At 38.8% G+C, this 25,827-nt stretch overlaps 1 protein-coding gene and 1 long non-coding RNA gene across 3 annotated transcripts in view; both read right to left on the bottom strand.

The window, feature by feature from the left end:
• The window catches only part of LOC144960995 (calmodulin-lysine N-methyltransferase-like), a 42,303-nt gene that overhangs the window by 6,000 nt on the left and 10,476 nt on the right, over nt 1-25,827 (bottom strand). For both annotated transcript variants that reach the window (XR_013643022.1, XM_078894351.1), the window contains exons 7-10: nt 18,756-18,810; nt 17,328-17,402; nt 1,460-1,523; nt 302-430 (exon numbers count right to left, since the gene is read on the bottom strand). Coding sequence is in view for 1 of the 2 variants with exons in the window: in XM_078894351.1 (XP_078750477.1) it covers nt 302-430; nt 1,460-1,523; nt 17,328-17,402; nt 18,756-18,810 (323 nt within the window). In the remaining variant the exon portion in view is untranslated. The remainder of the gene's footprint in view (nt 1-301; nt 431-1,459; nt 1,524-17,327; nt 17,403-18,755; nt 18,811-25,827) is intronic.
• On the bottom strand, nt 8,646-10,105 carry LOC144960979 (uncharacterized). The gene is made up of 2 exons (XR_013643009.1): nt 9,498-10,105; nt 8,646-8,966 (listed from the first exon to the last, which is right to left on the bottom strand). It is a non-coding gene; the product is annotated as an uncharacterized LOC144960979 (long non-coding RNA).

Genomic DNA, 25,827 nt, shown 5'->3' with positions numbered 1-25,827 from the left:
AGAAACAAAAGAAGCTCTAAATCTAGATTATATTATATAATAATCCAAACATACTGCTGTTTTGTGTCATGTCGTTATTGTGCATTAGGGGGTCTTGTTTTAGCTCTTTGAAAAGTTGGCCATTGTGCTTAGATAATCGGCTACATTTCTTGCTCAAGGTAAAAATTAATGAGATGATACTCGTTCCATGGGTTTTTCGTAATTTTGTGCAATGTCCTAATTACCTACTATGCCATCTCACCCCTAAAGCCAAACCAGTAGTTATATCATATCACTTAAATAATGAAACAAGCCTAATTACCTTGCAGTGAAGCGAATAGACATATTTATCATACTGGTCATCTTCTTCAACTGTAAATAATTGTACAGCAATGTCTAAAAACTTGTCAAAAGTTTTATTTCTTGATGGAGCAAAAATCAGAGCCACACCCTGAAATGATGAAAGATATTGAAAAGACATTATATTATAATTTCTAAATGATATGAATTACTGTCTTTGATCAACCATAAAAACGTGAGCTTTTATATAGCTCTATATTCACTAAACAAGCTCAAAGTGCTTTACAAAGGGTTTTGATCAACAGCAACAATTACATGTGTGTGTGGGGGGGGGGGGGGGGAGGGGGTTGCTATGTTACAACATTCATTTACCATCGTAGCCAAATCATGGCATAAGGCATTGAAATTAGAACATATGGCAAAGTGATAAGAATAAGCAGAGAGTCGGTTATGTGAAACGACGATGGGGTGTGTGAGTAGCAGTGTTTGAATGTGTATCATATTGTATACACACACAATGAAGTGCAAATAAATACACACTATAAACACATACGCAACTGTCAATGTCACAAAAAATAATTAGTCGTTGAAATAACCTGGCACATTAAATGACCCTTGAATTAACTCATTTTTAAAACGCTGGCTGGGTGAAATTAGTTCGAGGAAACTGTGTTTGAGGTAAAAATTAGTTTGAAGAAGGAATGGAATGATAACAAAGAATAATAAGGAAAAAATGTTTGACATTCAAATGAGTTCGAGGAAACTGTGTGTTTGAGGCAACCGTGCTGGAGTGTACAAATTGATATGATTCTTAAAAACTATGCATGGAACTATAAACCAAATAGATGAAAACAATGAAAAGGAAAAAAGAATGCATCAATCTAAACAAAATGGATTCACATGAGGGCATGTTTTTAAAGATACGTAATCCATCCATTTCCAATGTACACTCAACCTGCATAGCTTTCTCCTCTGCCCTGAATTGCATTACATAATCATTTACATCTAGGTTGATTATAGAATGGATTTCTATCAAAAATAAAAAGGAAACCCCATTTTAATTTGGTGTTTTATTGAAGTTTTAAAGTAAACATGTTAAGTTCAACCAAATGAAAGTGAAAGTTCATGGACTCTGTCAGTATGGCATTTCTACTGTCAACAATGTTATGTTACAACTTACCCCTCTTTTGAGTAAATTGAAAATTAATTTGGCTAAGTCCTCTCTTCCATCATCGAAAAACAAGCTGAAGAAGAAAAGGAAGAGATTTTATCATTGAAAGAAATACTTAATTAACGAAAGGAAAACAAGAAATTCATAACATTGGCAAAACAAAACTTTTAGAACAACAAAGACCTATGAAGCTGGAATTCATATCTGGTTTCTGTAGAAATAAATGGACGATAACAATAGCTTGTTTGTTTTTAGGTGTTTAACGGCGCTTTCGACACTATTTAGGTCATTTAAGCGCCCGTTTCGGTCTTTCATCAATCTTTTATCGGCCCTGAGGGGCCACAGCTGATCAAAACGTGTACTGTTGTAATAAAATCTTTATAAAATCATAATAGTTACATGTTTGTTAAGTAAAAATATCTATTTACAATTTCTGCAGGAGTTCACATTCCTGCAGATACTTTAAAATTGTAAGCGGATCGACCGACTGGAACAGAGACTTCAAGTCTCTGTTATCATAATGTTGTGACCTTATCTGTTCTAATTCTGTACATTCAATTAAAATGTGTTGAACTGTCAGGTCACAGTTACATCTTCTGCAGAGGGGTTTTTCATCCCTCTCCAGAAGGAAACGGTGAGTGAGGGCAGTATGTCCGATCCGGAGTCGAGTTATTTTTACCTCGTCTCTTCTTTTTAGCCCCGAGTTGGGTCTGGGGCCGAGGTCACTTTTAATTTGTTTTAATTTGTTATGTACATCTCGACTCCAGGAGCGTTCCCATTCCTTTCGGACATGTTTTTTTATATTGATCTTTAAATCCGCGTGTGGGATTTTACTGCCCTCTTGTAATTCTTGGCTCACCGCCTCTTTTGCCAGTCGATCCGCTTCTTCGTTCCCCTGGATACCCACATGACTAGGTACCCAGAGAAAACTAACTTTCTTTTTCTTAATAAATAATTTATTTGCACCTTCCAAGATACTTATGAGTCTTGGATCGGTGCAATAAAAATTTGAGATCCCCTTAAGTACGGACAGCGAGTCAGACAAGATCAAGAATTTATTTTTATTCGATCTCTCAGCCAAACGGAGAGCATTTAGGATTGCTCTCGATTCCGCTGTAAAGATCGAAACATTTCTATCCAGGCGAAGTGATCCTGTGCCTTCCGATGAGTGATAGGCACATCCTACTGCATCTGCGCTCTTTGAACCATCCGTAAATATGTGAGTATGGTTTTTGTATGTTTGTAATATTGCTTTTAGTGTCTGTTTGTAAATATGTGGGTCTGTTTGTGATTTTTCCAGTTTTGTTAGGTCCAAATTTATGTTTGGTCTATGTATGGACCATGGTGGTTGTGGCGGGTTGTGTGTGTTAATTTGTGGGATCGAGTCCAACCGATAGCTCAATGGTCTGGATTCGAACTAGTACGCGCGCTATGGCTCTCGTTACCAGCTGCACCACTCAACCTATATCACAAACGGCTCAGGTTTAATCTAGGGGAGATCAAGAATTGCCTTAGGGTCCCTTATAACTTAAGTGTATTAATAACAAGTGAGTCAAGACAATAGTAACGCCCAATGCACTAATAACAATTCTATACATAAAGTTTAATTAGATTGTTACAGGAAAAGATAGAAGAATAAGTATTTATTTGATATCAGGAAGAATAGCTCTAATTGAGTGGATCTAATCTATTATATATTTATTTGTTTGCTTTGATATAATCATATGTGTCCGTGGAAAATACATTTGAAAATGGTATAAGCCCGTTTGGCTTATCTTTATCCCGTCGGCTTGCTTGACTGAGGCAAATGTATCAGCTAGTTCCAGGGTTGGCGCCTGCTTTGCAGAGTTTTCTGGACATCACAACAGTGTGTTGTAGTTAGGCTGACATCAGGGGTTTACCGCTGTTCAAGGACTGGGATGCAGGGATTCGGCACAACTGGGTGCTCCAACGACACGGAAAAGGACCAGGAAAATGGCCAGGAATCAGGATCAGGACAAGGACCTTCAATTTAAGAGTTAAAACAACAAGGTCTTAGAGCCAATCGAGTTTGTCTTTCGCCACCGAATCGTCCTTGAGCGACACATCATAATAGCCTTTATTTGCCGACAAAGGCAAGGAGAAGCAGTAACTTCATGATAATGGGAGTTAGTATATTGTTTAAACATCAACTGACAGTCGAGCTATCTTACATGATGAGAATTTAACAGGGTTGTGTCCCTGGTATTTCTTTATTTATTTTTATCAATTATAATTGAGGTTATGATGTGTGGCCGGCGATTGGCGGTGGGGTACAGACATTCAAGCAATATGCATATTGAATATAAGTGAAATAATAACATTGATCATAAACAACTGTTAACTATAGAATAAGATACATATAGATATAGTTTTGTACAGGTATTCCAACTTACGAACATCCATGGAATAGCACAATTAAAATATATACACAAACTATAATATTAATAATAGATTAAATTGAATTCACAGTAATATCTCGTTCAACTTTGAATGTTAACCAATAATTCATTTTACCTCCAGCCGAGATAGACAAACTTTTACAAGTTTGAAATTGGAGAGATAGCTCTTTTCTCGTGGGCTTCTTAGCGTGTGTGTGATAAGATTCCTAGATGAATTTGGTTTTATGAAATGGAAAAGAGCGTCTGAATTATGGGAATAGCCAATCCGAAGAATCTTCCTGTTTTAGATAGCCAATGATATCCAGATGCTTTGGTAAGAAAGAATAACGGAGAATTGCCGGAGAGACAAGAACAGTAATTGCAATTAAGCGACTCTTGAACGAGACAAGGACCTCAGGGCATATGCACGATGGCGACTTGTTTGGAAAAGGTAATTAGCAGGTGGCATGAATACAATGGGCAGACAATTTGAACAGGTAAATAAGCCTTAAGCTGAAAGTGAATGTTCCGTTATACAATGGAAATGTTTCCCACCTAACGACCAGAATTTCCGTTAGAAAGATTTGGAGCTTTATTGGAGAAAGGCTGTCCATGTTTTGATTATCTTACTTGAGGTGTTAATCTGCCTTGGCAAATATATATGTCTCGTCCACTAGGTTTGAAGTGGTTTTGAACCGAGACGCTGACGAATGATAAAGAAACACGCAGTGAAAGAAAATCGCTCGTCACATTCTCCCCCTCTTGAAAAATCTCCTTGTGAGATTAAAATTAAGTCTAGTTTAAAATCATCTGAGAAACGTGGACAATAAGATAGTACTGGAAGTACGGTTATGCTGTTGTGGCGTCATCGGATACCGGATGGCGACTTAAGAAGTCGGCTCCATGGTTATCAGTGCCTTTGATGAATTCCACATGGAACGAAAATTGCTGTAGTATTAGCGACCAACGCATGAGTTTAGCGTTTAATTGTTGAGCTGTGGCCAGAAATAGAAGTGGCTGATTGTCGCATTGAACAGTGAAGTGACGTCCATAAAGGTATATTTGGTATTTTTGTATGGCCCATACCAGGGCAAGACATTCCTGCTCCACTGTTGAGTATCTTTGTTCCGCAGGCAATAATTTTCTACTTGCGTAAGCAACAGGGTGTAGGACTGTAGGGTCATCGAGGTCAGGTTGAAGTAACGATGCGCCTATTTCAATTTTTCCTGCTTCTGTCCTCAGAATGAAAGGTTTGTTGGGGTCAGGTAAGCGCAGTACGGGTCGTGACGTCAGAGTCCTTTTTATAGCGCAGAAATTGTCCTCGCAGTGTGAAGCGTTCCTGGTTTGTCCAACATTTTTAAATTCAGGAGTTATTGTTTCTCTCTGATTTCGTTGCTTGGCAAAATTATGATTCCTTATCTTGGCATCATTTTGATTTCTTTTCTTGGTATCGTGTTGATTCCAAATCTTTGATACATTTGGATTCCGTTTCTTGGCCTCATTTTGATCCAGATTGTGTGAAACATTTTTGCTGCGTTTCCTGGTATCATTCTGACTCCAATTTCGTGAAACCTTGTGAGTCCATTTCCATGTATCATCTTGATTCCATCGCTTGAGATCATTTTTATTCCGTCTCTTTGTGCGTGAATAATGTCTCATGATGTTTGCGCCCGTGTATTGAACGGGAGTGTTTACAGTCCTAATCGAACCTAAGGTTACTGGAGCTGTGCTTGTTTGATCTGGTTTCCATTGGCATTTTTGACATGACTTTATATGGCTCTTGATGTCATCCGAAATACCAGGCCAGAAATAGTGAGCTGAGATGCGCTCCGTTGTGGCAGCGATTCCCACATGTCCTTTGAAAGGTATGTTGTGTCCCATGTCTAGAATCTGTCGGCGATGTGTAGAGGGGACGACGAGCTGATGGCGTTTTTTGCCAGAGACTCTGTATAACAACTCTTGTTGTATTATGAATTCTCCCTTTCTATTCTTATCACTAGCTTCCGTCACTTTGGCGAAGTAGCGTGAGAGAGTCGTGTCCTCGGTCTGTGCCTTCCTCATTTCCTTTGGTCCAGGATTTTGTGATAACGGCGGCATATTCCGTTGATCCTGTGCTCTTGTCCTTATGTGACAGGCGTGAAATGGGTGTTTGGGCGTTCCGAGAAATACGTATTTGCATCCAAGGATGAGAGGGTGAGTAGGTGCGTCTAGTACTCCTGCAGGTATAGTTCCTACTACGTATGGAGAGGTTATTTCGATATTAGCTATCGGAAGTGGCAGAGATGGGCTGTCTGTAGTGGCGCATTGAATCTCGATAATCTCGCCTGTGAATTGGTCCGGCCGAACCAAGTCGCGTGCTACGACCGCGTGATAGTCTAATCCCGTGTCGTAGAGAACGGTCACATTCTGTCCATTTACTTTGACTGTGTCAATGACTGGAGGGTGATTCGAAGATTCTTTTGTTTTATGAAGTGGGTGGTTCCCAACTGTGCGACCTACATTTACACTGACAGGTTTTCCCTTTTGATGGCCGTTACGTTTGTTGTCGCGACGGCATTCCTCTGTCAAATGTCCCTTCATATTACAGTTCTTGCAGTATACGTGTTGTTTGTGTTGTGTTGTGTTACTTCTTTCGTATTGATTATTGTTATTCTTCTTTTCGTATGATGGTGGAGATGTAGCTCTATCTTCATGTGAGGTGAATGGGTTTTGAATCCGGTGTTGTCTCCTTTCTGTGAGGTGATTTTCTTGCGCTGTTGCAAACCGGTCAGCACATGTTACTATATCGTCCAGTTTATGAGCGCCTTGCTCATCGACAAAACGACGGACATCCAGGGGCATTGCATCTCTCAGCTGTTCCACCATGATAAGCTGGTTTAATCCCTCATAGGTGTCTGGGTTGCCAGATAGTTTCAACCATTGTTGGAGGCTGAGTTGTAGATGATCTGCCAACTGGTGGTATGTTTCATGCCTGTCCTTCCTTAATGTTCGGAATCTTCTACGGTAGGATTCTGCGCTGACATCAAAGTGTCTCAGTAGGGATGACTTTAACTCCTGAAAGTTATTTTTGTTGTCCTGTGTCAGGCGAGAGTAAACATCATAGGCTTTGCCCTTGAGATGCTGAGACGCTTTGAGTGCCCATTTGTCCTCCGGAAGATCATATGAGATCGCTAACTCCTGGAATCGCGTTAACCATTGATCAATCCCTTCAATGTGTGGGTTGAAAGTTTCTACCGGGAACGACATTACTTTATCAATGCTCCCATTGCTCTGACTAGATGGAATGGGGCTATGGGTAGAGAGTCTGTTTTCTGCCATGTCTCTTGTTAAAGATATTTCAATTTCTTTTTGGCGGGTGCGCTCGCGTTCCGTCTCCAGATCCATTTCCAGCTCCTTGTTTCTGAGCTCTTTCAAAGAATATTCATGTTCATGTTTCCTCTTTTCCTCTCCTTCCAGTCTGGCAATCTCCCTCTCTGCGTTCTCCGTCACGTAGGCGGATAACTGTTCACCTGATAGGCCTAATTCTTTTCCTAACTGGATAAACTCGCGTCTAATTGTAACGCCAGTAGCCATGGCTGATTAATTACAGATTGAACAACTGCAGAAGGTGAATGAGAATGATGCGATAGGTGGAAGGAGGAGTAGAGCAGAAAGTAAACAAATAGAACTTTGCCAGTAAGGGTTAAATATGAATGAAGACAACAGTGAAGTAAGTCACAACACACTGTTGAAAAGTGCTAGGTTTCGCTAAGCCAAATTTCAATATATGACACACACAGTGACACAATACTTAGAAAGAGTAGTTATTGCCTTGGGCTAAATTTGGCGTGCTCGTGTCAATAGAGAGATAATACTTTTACCGTTACACGTGTAAACAACAACTTGCAAGATGACCTAACTTGAAGTTAGAGTGACTGTAATTTTTAATTAAGATTTGTTTAACTTAATTTTTGAAGGGGGGGGGGGGGGGGGGTATTCTCGGAAGGGGGGGGGGGGGTATTCTCGGCTGAAGGTCCAGAATTTATGGCAACAATGGCATAAAAAAAGTGGCAATGAAATAACAATTTATGTTTTGTAAACTGCTTTAAAATTACGTTGCCTAACTATGCATAATTAAATTAACATGGTTATCATAATCATAAATCAGTGTTAGTAAACTAATTATAGATTAGTGAAAATATAGAAAAATGGGCATGTTCCAATTTCAAATGTAACCACAGTGACTTTTCAATAATAAATAAGATTTCTTCCCTATGATATTTGTAATTAATTAATCAAATGATTTATTGATTGGTTTGATTTAAGGTAGATATATTTACGAGCCCCCAATGTAATAGAATGCTATTGTTAAATTGAGATAGTAGCAGAAGTAAATAATGGGTGTTTAAATATTATATCTAAATTAATGACTCACATATTATATTATATTAAAGATTCATAATCCCGGACGAGCCTACCATTTTGTGGCGGGTTGTGTGTGTTAATTTGTGGGATCGAGTCCAACCGATAGCTCAATGGTCTGGATTCGAACTAGTACGCGCGCTATGGCTCTCGTTACCAGCTGCACCACTCAACCTATATCACAAACGGCTCAGGTTTAATCTAGGGGAGATCAAGAATTGCCTTAGGGTCCCTTATAACTTAAGTGTATTAATAACAAGTGAGTCAAGACAATAGTAACGCCCAATGCACTAATAACAATTCTATACATAAAGTTTAATTAGATTGTTACAGGAAAAGATAGAAGAATAAGTATTTATTTGATATCAGGAAGAATAGCTCTAATTGAGTGGATCTAATCTATTATATATTTATTTGTTTGCTTTGATATAATCATATGTGTCCGTGGAAAATACATTTGAAAATGGTATAAGCCCGTTTGGCTTATCTTTATCCCGTCGGCTTGCTTGACTGAGGCAAATGTATCAGCTAGTTCCAGGGTTGGCGCCTGCTTTGCAGAGTTTTCTGGACATCACAACAGTGTGTTGTAGTTAGGCTGACATCAGGGGTTTACCGCTGTTCAAGGACTGGGATGCAGGGATTCGGCACAACTGGGTGCTCCAACGACACGGAAAAGGACCAGGAAAATGGCCAGGAATCAGGATCAGGACAAGGACCTTCAATTTAAGAGTTAAAACAACAAGGTCTTGGAGCCAATCGAGTTTGTCTTTCGCCACCGAATCGTCCTGGAGCGACACATCATAATAGCCTTTATTTGCCGACAAAGGCAAGGAGAAGCAGTAACTTCATGATAATGGGAGTTAGTATATTGTTTAAACATCAACTGACAGTCGAGCTATCTTACATGATGAGAATTTAACAGGGTTGTGTCCCTGGTATTTCTTTATTTATTTTTATTAATTATAATTGAGGTTATGATGTGTGGCCGGCGATTGGCGGTGGGGTACAGACATTCAAGCAATATGCATATTGAATATAAGTGAAATAATAACATTGATCATAAACAACTGTTAACTATAGAATAAGATACATATAGATATAGTTTTGTACAGGTATTCCAACTTACGAACATCCATGGAATAGCACAATTAAAATATATACACAAACTATAATATTAATAATAGATTAAATTGAATTCACAGTAATATCTCGTTCAACTTTGAATGTTAACCAATAATTCATTTTACCTCCAGCCGAGATAGACAAACTTTTACAAGTTTGAAATTGGAGAGATAGCTCTTTTCTCGTGGGCTTCTTAGCGTGTGTGTGATAAGATTCCTAGATGAATTTGGTTTTATGAAATGGAAAAGAGCGTCTGAATTATGGGAATAGCCAATCCGAAGAATCTTCCTGTTTTAGATAGCCAATGATATCCAGATGCTTTGGTAAGAAAGAATAACGGAGAATTGCCGGAGAGACAAGAACAGTAATTGCAATTAAGCGACTCTTGAACGAGACAAGGACCTCAGGGCATATGCACGATGGCGACTTGTTTGGAAAAGGTAATTAGCAGGTGGCATGAATACAATGGGCAGACAATTTGAACAGGTAAATAAGCCTTAAGCTGAAAGTGAATGTTCCGTTATACAATGGAAATGTTTCCCACCTAACGACCAGAATTTCCGTTAGAAAGATTTGGAGCTTTATTGGAGAAAGGCTGTCCATGTTTTGATTATCTTACTTGAGGTGTTAATCTGCCTTGGCAAATATATATGTCTCGTCCACTAGGTTTGAAGTGGTTTTGAACCGAGACGCTGACGAATGATAAAGAAACACGCAGTGAAAGAAAATCGCTCGTCACAAATTTTGCGAAATTTTTCTTCTAGTGTCCTATCCGTGTAGTGTACATGTTTGTGTGCTGGGTTGTCGTGCAGCGATGTGACCTTAGTAACATACTGGAGAGCCAGTTTTTTCCTCCTGAGATGGAGAGGTGGCTCATCTGCCTCAGCATAAAGGCTTGCCACTGGAGAAGTGCGGAAAGCCAGAGTGCCAAGCGCAGTCCCTGATGATGAATTGGGTCCAGCATGCCTAAGTAGGATGGTTTTGCAGAGCCGTATACAAAAGATGCGTAGTCCAGTTTTGATCGAATAAGGGTTCGGTATATCTTTAGAAGAGTGTTTGTGTCCGAACCCCATTCCATGCTCGACAGAACTCTCATTATTCTCATTGCTTTCATGCATCACAGTCTGAGATCTTTGATATGGGCGAGGAAATTTAGTTTCCTATCAAAGATCAAACCCAGGAATCGGGCTTCGTCCTTTACCTCAATTCTGGAATTGTTGAGATAAAGGTCAGGCTGTCTAATGCAGGTGCGTTTTCGGCAGAAGTGGACAGCTACTGTTTTTGATGGGGAGAAGGAGAAACCATTGAGATTTGCCCACTCCGACAGTTTGTTTAGTTGGAGTTGTAACTGTCTCTCAATGGTGTCCATACTCGATTTACTTCGATAGCATACAAGAAAGTCATCAACATATAAGGAACAGTCAACATTCTGTCTCATTGCATTCACTATTGAGTTTATTTTAATCTCAAACAGAATGGGAGACAGAATGCTACCCTGTGGAACTCCCTCTTCCTGATCAAATGGATCAGAAAAGGTGGATCCTGCTTTGACCTGAAAGGATCTGTTGTTTAAAAATGCTCTGACAAACATTGGAAGGTTTCCTCGTAGACCAAGATTGTGCAGATCTTTGAGGATTCCGAATTTCCAAGTTGTGTCAAAGGCCTTCTCAAGGTCAAAGAAGATTGCTACCAAGTGCTCACCTTTGGCAAAGGCCTCACGAATGAAGCTCTCTAGTCGAACAAGGTGATCAACAGTTGATCTGTTCTTTCGAAAGCCACATTGGAGGTCGGAGAGGGAGTTGTTGTGTTCCAAGTAGAACATCAGACGCTTGTTGACCATTTTCTCCATCAGCTTGCATAGGCAGCTGGTGAGGGAGATTGGTCGGTAGTTTGAAGCGTCCGAATGGTCTTTCCCAGGTTTTGGGATTGGAATCACGGTGGCCAGATTCCAACTAGGTGGAAAAGTCTGTGTTGTCCATATCTTGTTATAGATATTCAAAAGGACAACCAGACTATCTTGTGGAAGATGTCGGAGTATTTCATAACTGATGTTGTCAGGACCCGGTGCTGTGACATTTGTGTCACGGAGGCAGGCACCCAACTCCTCAAGTGTAAATGGTTTGTTGTAGTCTTCAGTGTTTGTAGATGTAAAGTTTATTGGTGTGTTTTCTGCGTTTTGTTTATGGCGCAGAAATTGTGGTGTGTGGTGTGCAGACGAGGAGCTGTGCGCCAGCCTCTCGGCCAGAGTGTTGGCAATTTCTTGTTCTGTTTCAGCCACGGATCCATCGGGACGTGTCAAGTGATTTAGTGAATCACTATCGGATCCCTTCAGTTTCCGTAACATCTTCCACACCCTATTCAGGGGTGTCTGGCTATTTATTTTTGAGACAAAGTTTTGGAAGGATCTCCGTTTGTTTTCTCGGAAGATCTTCCTACACTTTGCTCGTAGTTTCCTAAATGTTGCGAAATTCTCAGGGATTGGGAATCTCATCGCTTTCCTGTATGCTTTTTTCTTCTCCCGTAGGGCCGCTCGACAGCCTCTGAAAACCAGGGATGGTGTTTTCTCGGTCTACCAGAGGTTGTTGGTATTGTCGAGCTGCAGATATTTGTTAAAATATTTTTGAATTTGTCATAGCTGTCCACCTCTGTCGTAAGGAGTCTGTGACACTCCTGTGAGAAAGTTTCCCAATCTGTTCGCCGTACACTCCAACGTTTGGGCTGTGGGGCCCTTGAAGTCGGGGTGATGTCGAGGCAGACTGGAAAATGGTCAGAACCGTGATCGTCATCGATCACAGTCCAGGAGAGATCTGGAGCTAATGTAGGATCACAGAAAGTGAGATCGATGGCAGACGTGGTAAGATTGTGAATATTTACCCGTGTTGCCTCGAGACCGTTTGCCAAGTATACATCCATTTTCATTATGAAAGCCTCCACTGCCTTTCCCCTCTGGTTTGTGTCTGTGTTTCCCCAGAGAGGACTGTGAGCATTGAAATCTCCCATTATCACATAGGGAGGGGGGAGTTGGTTTAGAACTCCCTCTAGCTCGGCAGACTGGAGGCGATGATCTGGTGGGATGTACACAGAGCAGATGGTGATTGGTCTGTGCAATGTCACTCTCACTGCTATTGCCTGTAGATTTGTTTTCATTGGTATCAAGCGGTGGGGGGTGCTCTTCTTCGTGAGAATCGAAACTCCCCCACACGCTATCTGGCCATCAGAGTGAATCAGATGATTGGCCGTATATCCTTTTACTGTGTAGTCGTCTGCTGGTAATTTTGTTTCCTGCAGACAGACTACATCAGGATTCCTCTGGAGGAGGAGGTCCAATTCTGTTCTATTTGAACTGATCCCTCTGATGTTCCAGGAAATTAATCTTGTCTGACTAGGTATCCTAATTTTTTGTGGGGAGGTTAGGCAGTATGCCTGCCTTCAACCCTTTTACTTTTATTCTCCTAGGAGCAGAGACTTCCATAGGAGAAGGAGGCCCTGTGGAGGGCCTCTCGGTTTTTTTAGGGCTGAGTTTTTTTGAACCCTTGGGATTTTTAGGTCCCTCTGGGTTCTTAGATTTTTTGGGGCTTTGAGGCCCCTCAGGGGGATTTGTGGATCCCCCTACTGGTGTTGGTGGCTCCATATTCTGGGAAGGGGTGGAGTTTTGTTTTTGGGGGGATAGAGAGGGCTCACGGGAATGGAGATGGGGGGTGGGTCCAACATCCACGCCCATGAGGGGGAGAATTTTTTTGTTTGGGGAAGGAGGGGGGGTGGAGGTCGCCTTGGAGGTGGATGTGGAGGGGGCTGCAGGTTCCACATCTTGAACCTCCAATGTGTCAAAAAGATTTTTTGACACATTTGCGACCTTGTTTTTAGGTCTTGATGGCTTTTTCTTTTGAGGACTGTCTTTTCTAGTCTGTGCGATTTTGCCATGGCTGTTTTGGTTATTACCAGCAGCCCTGGCAACTTCTGCATAACTCTTGGCAGAAGCAGCGACCTGCCGAGGGGGGCAGATCACTGCTTTTGCCTGAGTAAACGTACCGCCGTAAGTGGCTCTGTATGTCAAGATTGCCTTTTCTTCTTGCCACTTAGGACAATCTTTCGAATGTGCTGCATGCTTGCCTTGGCAGTTCAGACAACAAGGGTCCACTTTGCAGTTTTCCTCATTGTGGTCTTCTTTGCCGCAGCGGGGGCATGTAGCTTTACGGCGGCAGTTTGTTTTCGTATGGCCGTACCGGTGGCAGTTAAAACATCTCATGGGGTTCGGGACGTAAGGCCGAACCTCCAAGTCGAGGTATTCAATTCTTATTCTCGACGGGGGTCTCGGGCTGTCAAAAGTCAGGATCCAGGTGTTGGTCTGGATTGTGCTGTCGCCGCGGCGGATGCTAACCCGCCGAGCTTCGACAACACCCTCCAGTTCCTCAACCATCTCCTGCTCCGAACAGCCTAACAGATCTCTGCTTCTTATGACACCTTTTGACCTATTGAGGCTCCTGTGAGCCTCAACGGTGACTGGGATGTCAGAGAATCTGGTACATTTCAAGAGGTTCTCACTCTCTTGTCGACCCTGCACTTGTATCATTAAAGTGCCAGAGTTGTTCCTGTTCACTGCCTTTGGTGTACCGGCGCCATTTGCTTTGAGTGCCTTGCTGATGGTGAAGATACTCAAAGTGTTCAGTTTGATGTTTTCCTCATTCGGTTGAATTACCAGGAACGGCGAGAATTTTGGGGTTGCCATTCCTGGTAAGTCATCAAGAGTCATCGGGGCAGTTATCTTTCGTTTTTTACCTGTCTGGGGTGGGGCTTTAAGGGGAGAGTTTTTCATATTTTTGGCCATGATATATATAAATTTTTATTCAACCCGGCTATATTGTGCCCACTAGCACGGCTCAGTCCCACACTTGGGGGGTAAGGCACTCACCGAAGCTATACTCCTCAAGTCTGGCCTCCTCTTGTCCTTCCATGGTCCTTGGGAAAAAAAAAAAAGGACTCGAGGGGTGGAGTTGGGGGACGTCCCGCCTCCAGGCCTTTCTCTCGGATTGACCCTAATCTTTGCGTTGCACAAAGACTGACTGCTGATTCAGAGATGACAAACCATGATTAAAAAGAAATTTCATGGGGACAGGAACTAGATATGGTTTTAAATCTAGTCCTTCCAATCTCTTTGCCTACATGGAGGGGAGTGCCAAAAAATAGATTTGGCATCTCTGCGTTGGGTAGCTCGGGCCATCTACAAGGTAGGCTACCCACCCGTCTTTAGAGAAGCGTCAAGCCAAAGAGGAGTGTTGGGGTAGAAACACCTCGCAAGGTGAACCCCCCTCAGCCTCCAGGATCAATAGCTCCTCCTTATCGGGGTCCTCTCGGAACTGCGCACCCTCAGCAGAAAGGTGCCTGCTGTGCAGGATTTGGAAAGGAATATCTCCTCGTTGAACCTATTTCAACGGTACAGGGTATAGAGATACTGGGGGATAGAAGACAGTTAAGAAGGCTTGTTTTCCTCCGTTCTTTCTCTCTCTCTGTCCTGGCAACTCAATTTTGATAAGGAAGGGAAATTTGGAATCATTGGGGAAATGGGGTCGGGTATGGAATGGAAATCATAGCTCAAATATGGTAAAAGGGGTGGGATTTGTGCTATGCCATCGCCTTCCCTTGCTCTCTTTAAACTGAAACCGTCATTCCTCAAAACATCTTTTATATACTACGTTCTTGGGATTTGGGGGGAGAAAAAGTTTGGGGATGATTGCCAGGACAAGAAAAATAGCAAAATGGGTGAATGAAGCCATTCTCATAAAAAGGGCTGGGTGTGGGGGTCTGTGGAGCCACTGTGTCTCTCCATTTTTCTCTCACCAGTCGGGTGGTTTTTCGTTGGTTACCACCAAACCAGAATGGCTCTTTTAGTCGCCTTCTACGACACGCATGAGCTTACGGTGGCTCAATTCTTTTCCCTCTCAGTTGAGGGACCCCGGAGACCACGCTTGTTATCCTTGGGGAATGGACGATAACAATAGCTTGTTATCCTTGGGGTAGGATACTATCGCAAAGTACTTTCTATTAGATCTAACAGACAGAGCTACACAATCACTAATGGGTGGGTAGAGTAGGGAACTTTTACTGATTTTTTAAGGGCATTTCACCACGTTCTCCATGGGAGATTGATAAATAAATGTAGGCATTATGGCATAGAAGGGAAAACAGCAAAATGGATTCAGAGTTGTCACCGGAGCTCAACACTAACAGTAAAAGACCTCAATTCAACCCAGGATTGCTTGTGAAACGAATGTGAGACTGATTTAGTTATTGGAAACCCTACTCTTAATAATGAAGTAAAATATGTATAATAGGTGTTGAAAGTTGATGGGATGAATTGATCTCAGGTAGAAAGGACTTGCAACAACTGTTAACCTTAAAGGATCTTAACTACACATTTGATTAAAAACATGTTATCAATAATGTCATACTCATACCATATAAAATGAGGCGTATCTCAAAATTTAGCTCTAATATTAAAAATTGTGATTCATAACTTTGTTAATAGCATGTTTAAAAAAATAGAGCAATATGAACGTGGGAGAACCCCCCCCCCCCCCCAGCCCTCTCCCAATTATTTGGATCGGGTATCACTCAAATTATAGAGTCCCCAATGCATGGGGAATACTCTTGAATTAGTATTAGACTTGCAAACAACTGACTTTGATGTAGCTTGGGGATGTGATGAGGTTTCGTCGTAACACGGTGCTAACACTGGTAACTTTCTTGGTTGTGCCACTAATGTGGTGATTCCATGACAAGGCATTTTGCGCACTTATCTATTGCTAATGCAGTCCCATGGATGGAACAGCTATTGACTATGGAATTTCACTTTAATATTATAAGGTTATAAAATTTAACTTCAAGAGCCATGAGCTTTCCAGCTGTTGTGAATTTGTAAGGTCATCTTGGATACGTTTTGTGTCGTCAGCATCTTGAATTGGCCTACACAGAAAAGAATCATGTGCAAATGAGCTTTAAAAATTTATTACATCTGGCAAGTCGTAAATATAAGTGAGGAACAGACATGAACCTAACAATTTTCCTTGTGAAACTCCTGATGCTACTTCTTATTTGTGTGTTGGAAATGGTGCTATGACTACTGTTAGTGTTGAGCTCTGCGGACAACTCTGAATCCATTTTGCTGTTTTCCCTTCTATGCCATAATGCCTACATTTATTTATCAATCTCCTATGGAGAACGTGGTCAAATGCCCTTAAAAAATCAAAAAGCACACAACCAATCTGGTGGCCAGAGTTAAGGTCATCAGGCAGGTCCTATATGGTATTAATAAGCTGGCTCACACATGATCGCTTCTTTTGAAATCCATGCTGATAGTCTTTGACAGGAGTGTTTTCTTCCAAATAATTGTTTATAAGGCTTTGCAATACATGCCTTTTCTTCTTCTTCTTCTTCAACTTCGGGTTAAGGCAGCCAGCACCATCATGTTGGCACATGATTTTATGGCATATGCACGTGACGTTACAAGTCTATAATTCGGTCTTTTAAAACACAGCTCTACTGTTGGAACCTTGTGTTTCCAGTTGGATTAAAAAATTAAAGACCAATAGAGAAGCTTTATGTAGGTAATGAAGACTGTCTTTAAAACAAAATATGCACATATTGCCATTGCAAAATTTAACTACTTGACACTTTAGGTATTTCACTACAAAAGTTTTTTAATCAACTTTATACCAAAAAAAACAAAAACAAAAAAAAACTAACAAAAAACAAAAGAAAAGAAAACAAAAATAAAACTCATCAAAATATGCTGCCTGAAGCTTTAATCCAAGTAAAAACAAATGTCAAGAAATGTAAAGCTTCAATAATGAAGAAAAAAAAACCATAATGCAGGCTATCGTTATGCCATTTGTTGAAGCGTTACATTTCTTTACATTCTCTATTCTTTATTAATAATTTTGAAAAAGTAATAATATTACCAATCAGCACAGATGACAGAATCAAACGACTCTAGGAGGCAATCCTCTGGCATTTCTTTACCCCACCTCAGTAGTCTGCGTTATGAAAAATGAAACAAATATGTCTTACTTCACATCAAGTAAGTGAATTTATGAAGATAAAAACTAAAACTGTACATCAAAAGATTTAAAAAGATGATTTGTATTGGAAAGCCAACTGTATGATCTGATATCAAAATTAATTTCATATGGCTTGTATTTCATATACTTATGTCTTCAATGATATCTTCAGTACCCCCACCTCCCCCTTTAGTATACTATTTCATCCTTTAAATTTCAATAAAATACATATATAGTAAACTAGATTTTCCTTTTGCTGGAAATCAGACCCCCCCCCCCCCCCCCCCCAAAAAAAAAAAAAAAACCAACAAAAAAACAAAACAAACAAAAACAAATCCTTACATGATGCTCCATTGCACTCTGTTGCACCATAGGTCATTGTCAGTAAAAGCATAATACACAGCAAACAAAACAAGCACAAAAAGTAGGGAATGACTCAATAAGTAATTTATTGCATGAGCAATTACCAAATCTCTTGTCGATCGAAATTCTTTACATCAATTGATTTGTAAAAGAACCCAAGATGGTCTTTATACATACAAGCTGAAGAGTGTCTGCTTCCTCTTTATCAAAAGCTGCCAAAAATGATTATCCTTTTACAGGTGTATATGATTTTACTGTTCTGCCCATCTACATCAAAAATGCAATGACTGCAATGTGACTTTGGTATTGATGAAGTCACATCACCATACTGCTCTCTTGGTGAACATGGCTATATTTGAATTTGTTACCGGATATTTTATGAGAAAAAATTATTTCCAGGATATTAATCTTCGCCATTTAAACAAACATTCTTTTCTTTTCTATCCAAAAGACGAAAATTAAACTTGAAATGACACAATCTATACATCCATATATATATATATTTATGAGTGTTGGTGGGTACTTGTAGGGACGAAAGTGCTCGATAATGATGGTTAGAGCTAATATAGAATGCAAATTGTCACTCACATTTTTTGTGGCCGAGACGATTCGTTTCCGTGTCTAACACGTCTTTAGTCGGCGCAATCCTTAGTAATCCATTACTAAGGATTACGCCGACTGAAGTTGTGTAAGTGTAAGACACAGAAACGAATCGTCTCGGCCACAAAAAATGTGAGTGACAATTTGCATTCTATATATATATATATATATATATATATCCCCCCCATCAATGAATCAACTAATTCGAATGATGGAATGGTTCTGCATAACAGTGCTTTTCCATTTAAGTGGCTTTGATGGTATTAAAATAAATCATGCAAAACATCAAAAGTGGTATGGACGTATTAATATGTATTTTATTAAAGAAAGAATCATGATGATCGAGCAAAAGAAAATAGAGATTACCTTGCATTGGCATTTGTCTCTCCAAATTCATTGCTGCCAATTATAGCTTGTAAATCTAAAGTAGATTCAAGTAAAAATGTAAATATTAAGTCAATATACATTATCAAATTATGTTATTGATAGACAAAATTGTAAGTGGTATCTTGTGAAAGGAGTTCCACAAATAAAGGTATGAAACTTATCATTATTATTACTATTTTTCATTTAAACAAATACATACTCTTGAATTTTGTATTTTTTCTTACCTAATGTAGGTACCACAATAGACGTCATTTTTGTGGCAGAAAAAAACCCTATATATTTTGTGTCACACGTCGAGAAAATAACTAATTTTAAGCCAGGCCATTCAACCATTAATACCTCGGCCATTAAAAAACGTATAGAGCTAAATTTGGTATCGTCTTAAAGAGGAAGGTTTCAGCTTTATTCCTATACCACTTCAAATATAAAAATGGGCATTTAAGGTTAAAAAATGCCCTTTTAAAACTTTACTGCAGCTAATAATCCCAACATATACATCCATATTGATATGAATTTTGAACCAAGTCTATTTAAAAGACAAACATCTTATCTCTACTTCTACCAATTTGTTTTAATGAAAGTTTTTTAATGGCCGAGGTATAGCATTTTAAAAAAGCCCACCAAATCCTTGTTTTCAGCTTTGGGTGTTATCTGATTTTTTTTACACCTCATTGTAGTTTGTAACAGCACTCAAAATGCAGTGAGAATGAGATCTCAAATTATTGACAAAAAGAAAAGAGTTCACGAAAACCACATGAATATTACCTTCATAGTTTATGTTTTAGATACAGTGGAACCTCCCCAGTGGCGGTTCTAGCCTATTTACAGTGGTTGGGCAAAGATGATCCGGTCATATATATATATATATATATATATATATATATATATATATATATATATATATATATATATATATAATATATATATAATATATATATTATTTATTTATTTATTTTTTTTTTTTAATTATAATTTTTTTTCACCTTTAAAAAAATATTTCAACCACAAATAATCACATTCACAATGAAATGACAATACCAGTAGATTTTAATTATTCCAAACGTAATCAAAAAATAATCACGAAAGAGAATACAACTAAAAACTAAAGCGACGAGACATAATGCGACAACACCTTGACAATAGAAGTCCCATTTCATTCACTCGAAAAATTAAAGAGATGCTTTAATCCCTCAACGGCGAGATTAATATTTCTGTTACATTACTGGTTTTCAGTAGTATGTAGTAACCTTAAAGTTTTCATCGAGAAGCAACAACAGCGATATGACTCGAGTTTCATTCAGAGCTGAAATTGCATCATTTTTACTGCTGTCTTGGTGGTTAGAATGATTGTGCCGGTGGTGGTAGTGGTTGGAATAGTGGTAGCGGTGGTGGTGGTGGTGGAGGAGGAGGAGGAAGACGAGGCGGTGAGGGAGGAAGTAATTATGATAGTGGTTTTGGTGGTGCTGTTGGTTAGAATGATAGTTGTGGAGACGATTGTTGTACTTGTTGTTAATATTGTTGTTGTTGTTGTTGTTGTTGTTGTTGTTGTTAATGATGATGATGATGATGATGATGATGATGATGATGATGATGATGATGATGATGATGATGATGACAACCACGATGTCGTCGACAATGATGGTTACCACCATACGATATTACAAAGTTTATTTAATCTTAGGCTTTCGCCAATAATTCACACAATACAATTAAGACAAAAGAATGTTATCAATCTCTCCTCATGCATTCGTTATACTATCACAATAACGACCGTGTTATCTTTACTCCTTCCCAATGCTATCTATACAAGAGTGCTATGCTCCTTCCCCAACCAACCCCTAGCTTCCCGCCTCTTCGTCGCGAACTATCTTATGTATGTATTAGCTTCAGGACGGGCAAGTACGGAATCTGCCCACCCTTCCTTTAAACGTCTTTATTTCCTCTATAACTTAGAATTCAACTCTCTCCTTACTCAGAAGAGTATTTCTCGTATACTAATTCAATTGTTGAGAAAACCAAAATGGTGGTTGTATTAATATTTATTTAGTCGTGACTTTTGAATAAAATGTTTTGTTTTATTAGAGGAAATACAATAGAAAATTACATTGTTTTGCAAAATTATTTAGTCTGGCAATAAAAATACAGCGGTAATTACTTTAAGAATAATAAAAAAAAAGAACTAACAAATTAATTTGTTAAAAAAACAAAAACAAAAAAAACAACAAAAAACAAATAAGAAAACAATTTAAATAAATGAGTTTTGAGAAGTACTTAAAGAAAACGAGAAAAAAAGAAATAATTTAAATGGATAAACAAATATATAAAAACAACACAAATTAATACTAAATTGATATAATATTAGTAAGTTAATAAATTTAATTCAATACTGGAACCTTCCCAAAGTCATTACATCAATGGTACCAGCACAAGTAAGGCAATAAATAAGAAAAAGTTCGTTTGCCAAAAGCTCTATTCAGTGTTCACTGGTTATTAAGGTGGGCTCATTTGAATTAGCCCGACCTAGTACTAGAGAGGCCAGACAGCAAAAATCGGAGTTAGTTCACCGTCAGGCGACGTGACGATGAGATGACGATGTGGGCGGAGTGGAGTGGTTGGGGAGGGGAAGGGGGGGGGGGGGGGGGGGGGTTGATAAAAAGAACAGGAGCGTATCCTGGTTTATGCATTACGGGGTGCATGGTCATTCGCAATCTATCAAAAATACACACAAATTGATTTCAGTACGAAGTATCAAGTTTAAGTAGTAACTTTTGAAATTATCTAATTTAGATTAGATTATTTCGGACCTGGTAATACAGCTTACTGAACGAAAACCAGCTGGATATTGACCCACCTGCCATTTTAATACAGCGTGCCTGAACCTCCCTATAACGACATGCCACGGGACCGAGTTTTTATGTCGTTATTTAGAGGTTTCCAAGATGGCGGACAAAGTGGGCGTGGTAAGGCCCGCGGGACCAGTTTTTATTAACATTGACAAAACAAAAAAAAAACAAAAATTGTAGTGTATTCCTCTTAGAGGGTTCTTGTGCGTGTGTCTGGATGAGTATTTTAGGTAATCTGAACTGAGTAAACTGATAGTGTGCTCCTGGAATCTACATCTTTTCCCTATTTAAACCATTCCCCTTTGTCTTACCTTTTCTTATGTCATTTCAATTGTAAATCTAGAATGTTTATACTATCCAATTTTCTTCCTTTTTACTGGCACATAGATGTGTCACAGGCGCTGTAAAACCCTTTAAAACAAACAAAATACCTCCTCCTCCTCCCACAAAAACACTACTACTACTACTACTACTGCTACTACTACTACTACTATACCACTACTACTACTATTATTATTATCATTATTATTACTACTTCTACTACTACTACTACTGCTACTACTACTTCTTCTATCACCACATAATATCACATTTTCCAAGATTTTGTGTTTACTTGCTTACACTTACATTTATACCTTGGTTTTTATTAATGCATATCAGCCAAGATTCGTCAAAAAAAGCTGCGTTCTCATTGGTTCAAGCAGGAATCGTTTTTATAAACTTTTGAGTACTCATACTCGGTATTTTTAGTATCAGATATCTACGAAAACTGCCGAAAATCGCCAAAATGATGTCGTTATTCGGAGGTTTTATCAAAAAGTGCGTCGTTATTTGGAGGTTATTTTTACTGATCTTAAATAGAAAAAAAATCGGGACCACGGGTCAATGTCGTTATCAGGAGGTTGTCGTTATTCGGAAGTGTCGTAATCGGGAGGTTCCACTGTAGTTTAAAACAAAATGAATATGATAAATATTCTTATTTCAATCGATAACTCGGGTCGGTAAGTGGGTATGTTTTAATGATGGAACAGCCCAAATAAACCCCTCATTTTTCCGGTTTTTATTAACCTGCAATCTTTTTTGGATGACTTTCTAACCTTGGTTTTCATTGAACGACGTTTTGTTTTTATCAATTTATAGGGCAAGGTGGGGAAATTCCACACCCAACTTTCTGGGTGGGGATCCTGACCTTTCCATAGCGGGCAGGGAAGTACATACTGTGTCTTCTATACACTTATATCTGTTTTCCAACATGCTTTCTGTCTTTGTCTTGGAATGAGATTACTTGGTTTTTTTCCTGGCGCTGGTCGGAGTCCTGGCTGGGAGGGAAACAGTCAAATGCAAAGTTATTGTTTTGGGAGATGATATTTTTTTCCTTGTAAATCATCTCTCTGTTATGTATTATTATAATTATTTTGAATGTATAATGTAAGCATTTGAGTGTATTCCTCTTTGCTGGATTTTGTGATTGTGTCCAGATGAAACTTATAGGTGATCTCAAACTAAGTACATTGGTGGTATGCTGTTGGAATCAACATCTGATCCCTATTTGTTCCCAGTTCCCCTTTGTCTTACTTTCTCTTGGGTGCTTTTTAATTGTAATTCTAGAACTTTTTACTATCCCACTTTCTTCCTTTTTACTGGCGCTGATATAACCTAAATGTGTTGCAAACGCCGTAAAACCCTTAAAAACAAAAACAAACACCCAACTTTTTCAGTTTATTGTCATAAAGTTTCTATTGATGAGGTGAACACACAAATAGAATACAAATATCCCACAGCCATTCACACTTGGATTCTGTACAAATAACATTAAAAAAAGGAACAACATTTCATAAATTCCAATTTTTCTCTTTATTCGCATATTCAACATTTTGGGGTAATTCCACACCCATCATGACAAGCATGCAAAAATGAGAATGAAACAATCAGGAACTATAATTAACGTCTGAAATGAACATAACAGCAATCTTTGCAGACTATGACATGAGACCAATAGGTCTAGGCGGGGGTCCCAATAGCTCAGTTGGTAGAGCACTCGATTCACAATCAAAGGGATGGAGATCGATCCCGGGGTGCAGTCTCGCGATTTGAGTAAGCAGTAAGTATCTTCTCCTATTCTACGTTATCGTTTCTTGACATGGTCATGGACTGTTTAGGTTGTATAATTTGGCAGCACATTTGCAGCCCATCCCTCCAGATGTAACGAAATCGACCGCTTTCACCATATCTGCATGGTCATACGACACCGTATTTTTGTGTAATTCGTCACCATAATTAGCCAATCTCTATAGAAAAAGGAGAAAAACATGAACAGAAATCCCTTCTAAATTCAGCTCTAAAGCATGGGCATACATAAGAAACATCATGTGGGCTCACAATAAGGCTTATTATTCAAACAGGATTAATAGGCTGCACACTTCCAAGACTTTTGGATTATGTGCTTTTCTAAGAAAAACAATAGTAAACTATGTCTGGGCAATTCCACACCGCTTGGTGTGGAATTGCTCCAATACAAAAAAAAAAAAAATAGAAAACATGGATAAGGATATAACTATTTACTTGAAATGATAGCTGGGGCCTTTTTTTTGTAAAATAAAACCATTGACATAGGATTTTGATTAAATATTTTCACACAAAAAAGACATTAGAAATTCGAAACCTGTAGGGTGTGGAATTTAGCTGGGGCCTGTCTTTGTTAGATAAAACCATTGACATGGGATTATGATGAAATATTTTCACACAAAAAAGTCACTAGAAATTCGAAACCTGTAGGGTGTGGAATTTCCTTGATATTTATGAATCTAAAATAGGCACAGCAACTTACTTAACTCACTCAATCCTGGAGATAATATTTGCTAATTTTCGAAATGGGAAAAAATGTATTTAAAATGAGCATGTGCATAGATAGTTTTATTCAGCTATCATTAACATGCAAAAACTAAAAACAGTATCTTTGATACTACGCCTATAATTTGTCTCAGAAAAATGTAATAAATAGGCATGGGGTAAAAGTAACCCAGGTAAGCTACGGATATAGTCGGTGTTAGGGTTGAGTGAGTTAAGACATCAAGAAGATGTTTGGAGGAAATTTTTACATATCCGATGAATGATTAAGCATTTCTAGCGTGAGCTTCAAAGCTGAAGAAAATTTAACAACATTTTGCAATATTTGAAAACAATGAGTGTTGCACTTACCTTCATCAATGGGCTTGTATTCAAACAGGAAATAGAAATCAAAGGCAGTTAAAACTTTGAACAGTAGATTGGGTCTTTTTGCATTCTTTCTGCGAAGAACTAGATATATAATGAATGTGGGTGTCGAATTACCCCGGGTGTGTAATTCTTACCACCTTACCCTACATGTAGTTTTTTTCATATTTGGTTTGTCTCTCGATGTTTATTTATTGCTAAACAAAAAACAAGGGACGAATTTATACACACACTCTCCACTTATGTGGGCCATGTTGTTGCTATGACAAAATGATTGTTTGACCTCGTTAGAACTGAAGTAGATTTTTACGGTCAAAGATGTAATGTCGTTTTAAAACAATTTCATAGGAATACCCACTATTTGTAGTTTATAAATAGACAAAAGACACACAATGATTCGCCCCAATGTGTTAGAAAATTGAAAAAGCATTGCTATTGTTTATTTTATTTGGGATAAGTGGTACTTGTAATAGTTATAAGATTAGAGAAATAAGACTTCGAAGTGCCACTTCGTTCTCTAACAGTTTTTGTTTTCTGATGCTTTCATGATAGTGATAGACTATGTATAGGAACAATAAGGATTACTAGTGGATAATGAAGCAGTTATATATGTGGAAGTTAAATAATCATTCTTTACGCCATTAAAACTGTATCAAAATGGATAATAGGATGACGTGTATTTATTTGTTTTTGTTTGTTTGTATTTTTTTTTTTTTTGGTATGTTTTTGTTTTAAATCAGGAAAAGATGTAAATTTAAGACGAGAAAAGAAGCAAATGAAGAGATCTTTTTTTCATTTTTGAATTTAGTGAGATTTGCGATACCTCAATTCGTAAAATACTCGCCTCTCAAGCAAAGGGACGTTAATCATAAATAATCGGGTGGCTAGGTCTTTAGGGTGTGTCTGGCGGAAAGTACTTTATTTCAAACTAGCATCCTATCTAAAGGGTAGCAGTTCATTCAGTAACATAGAAATCAGGAGACAGTCATGCGTCA

Source organism: Berghia stephanieae, chromosome 1, assembly GCF_034508935.2.
Source record: "Berghia stephanieae isolate SIO BIC M18660-M18661 chromosome 1, UCSD_Bste_1.3, whole genome shotgun sequence".
In the NCBI taxonomy this organism is placed as follows: Eukaryota; Metazoa; Mollusca; class Gastropoda; order Nudibranchia; family Aeolidiidae; genus Berghia; species Berghia stephanieae.
This window is presented reverse-complemented; position numbering and strand designations above follow the sequence as displayed.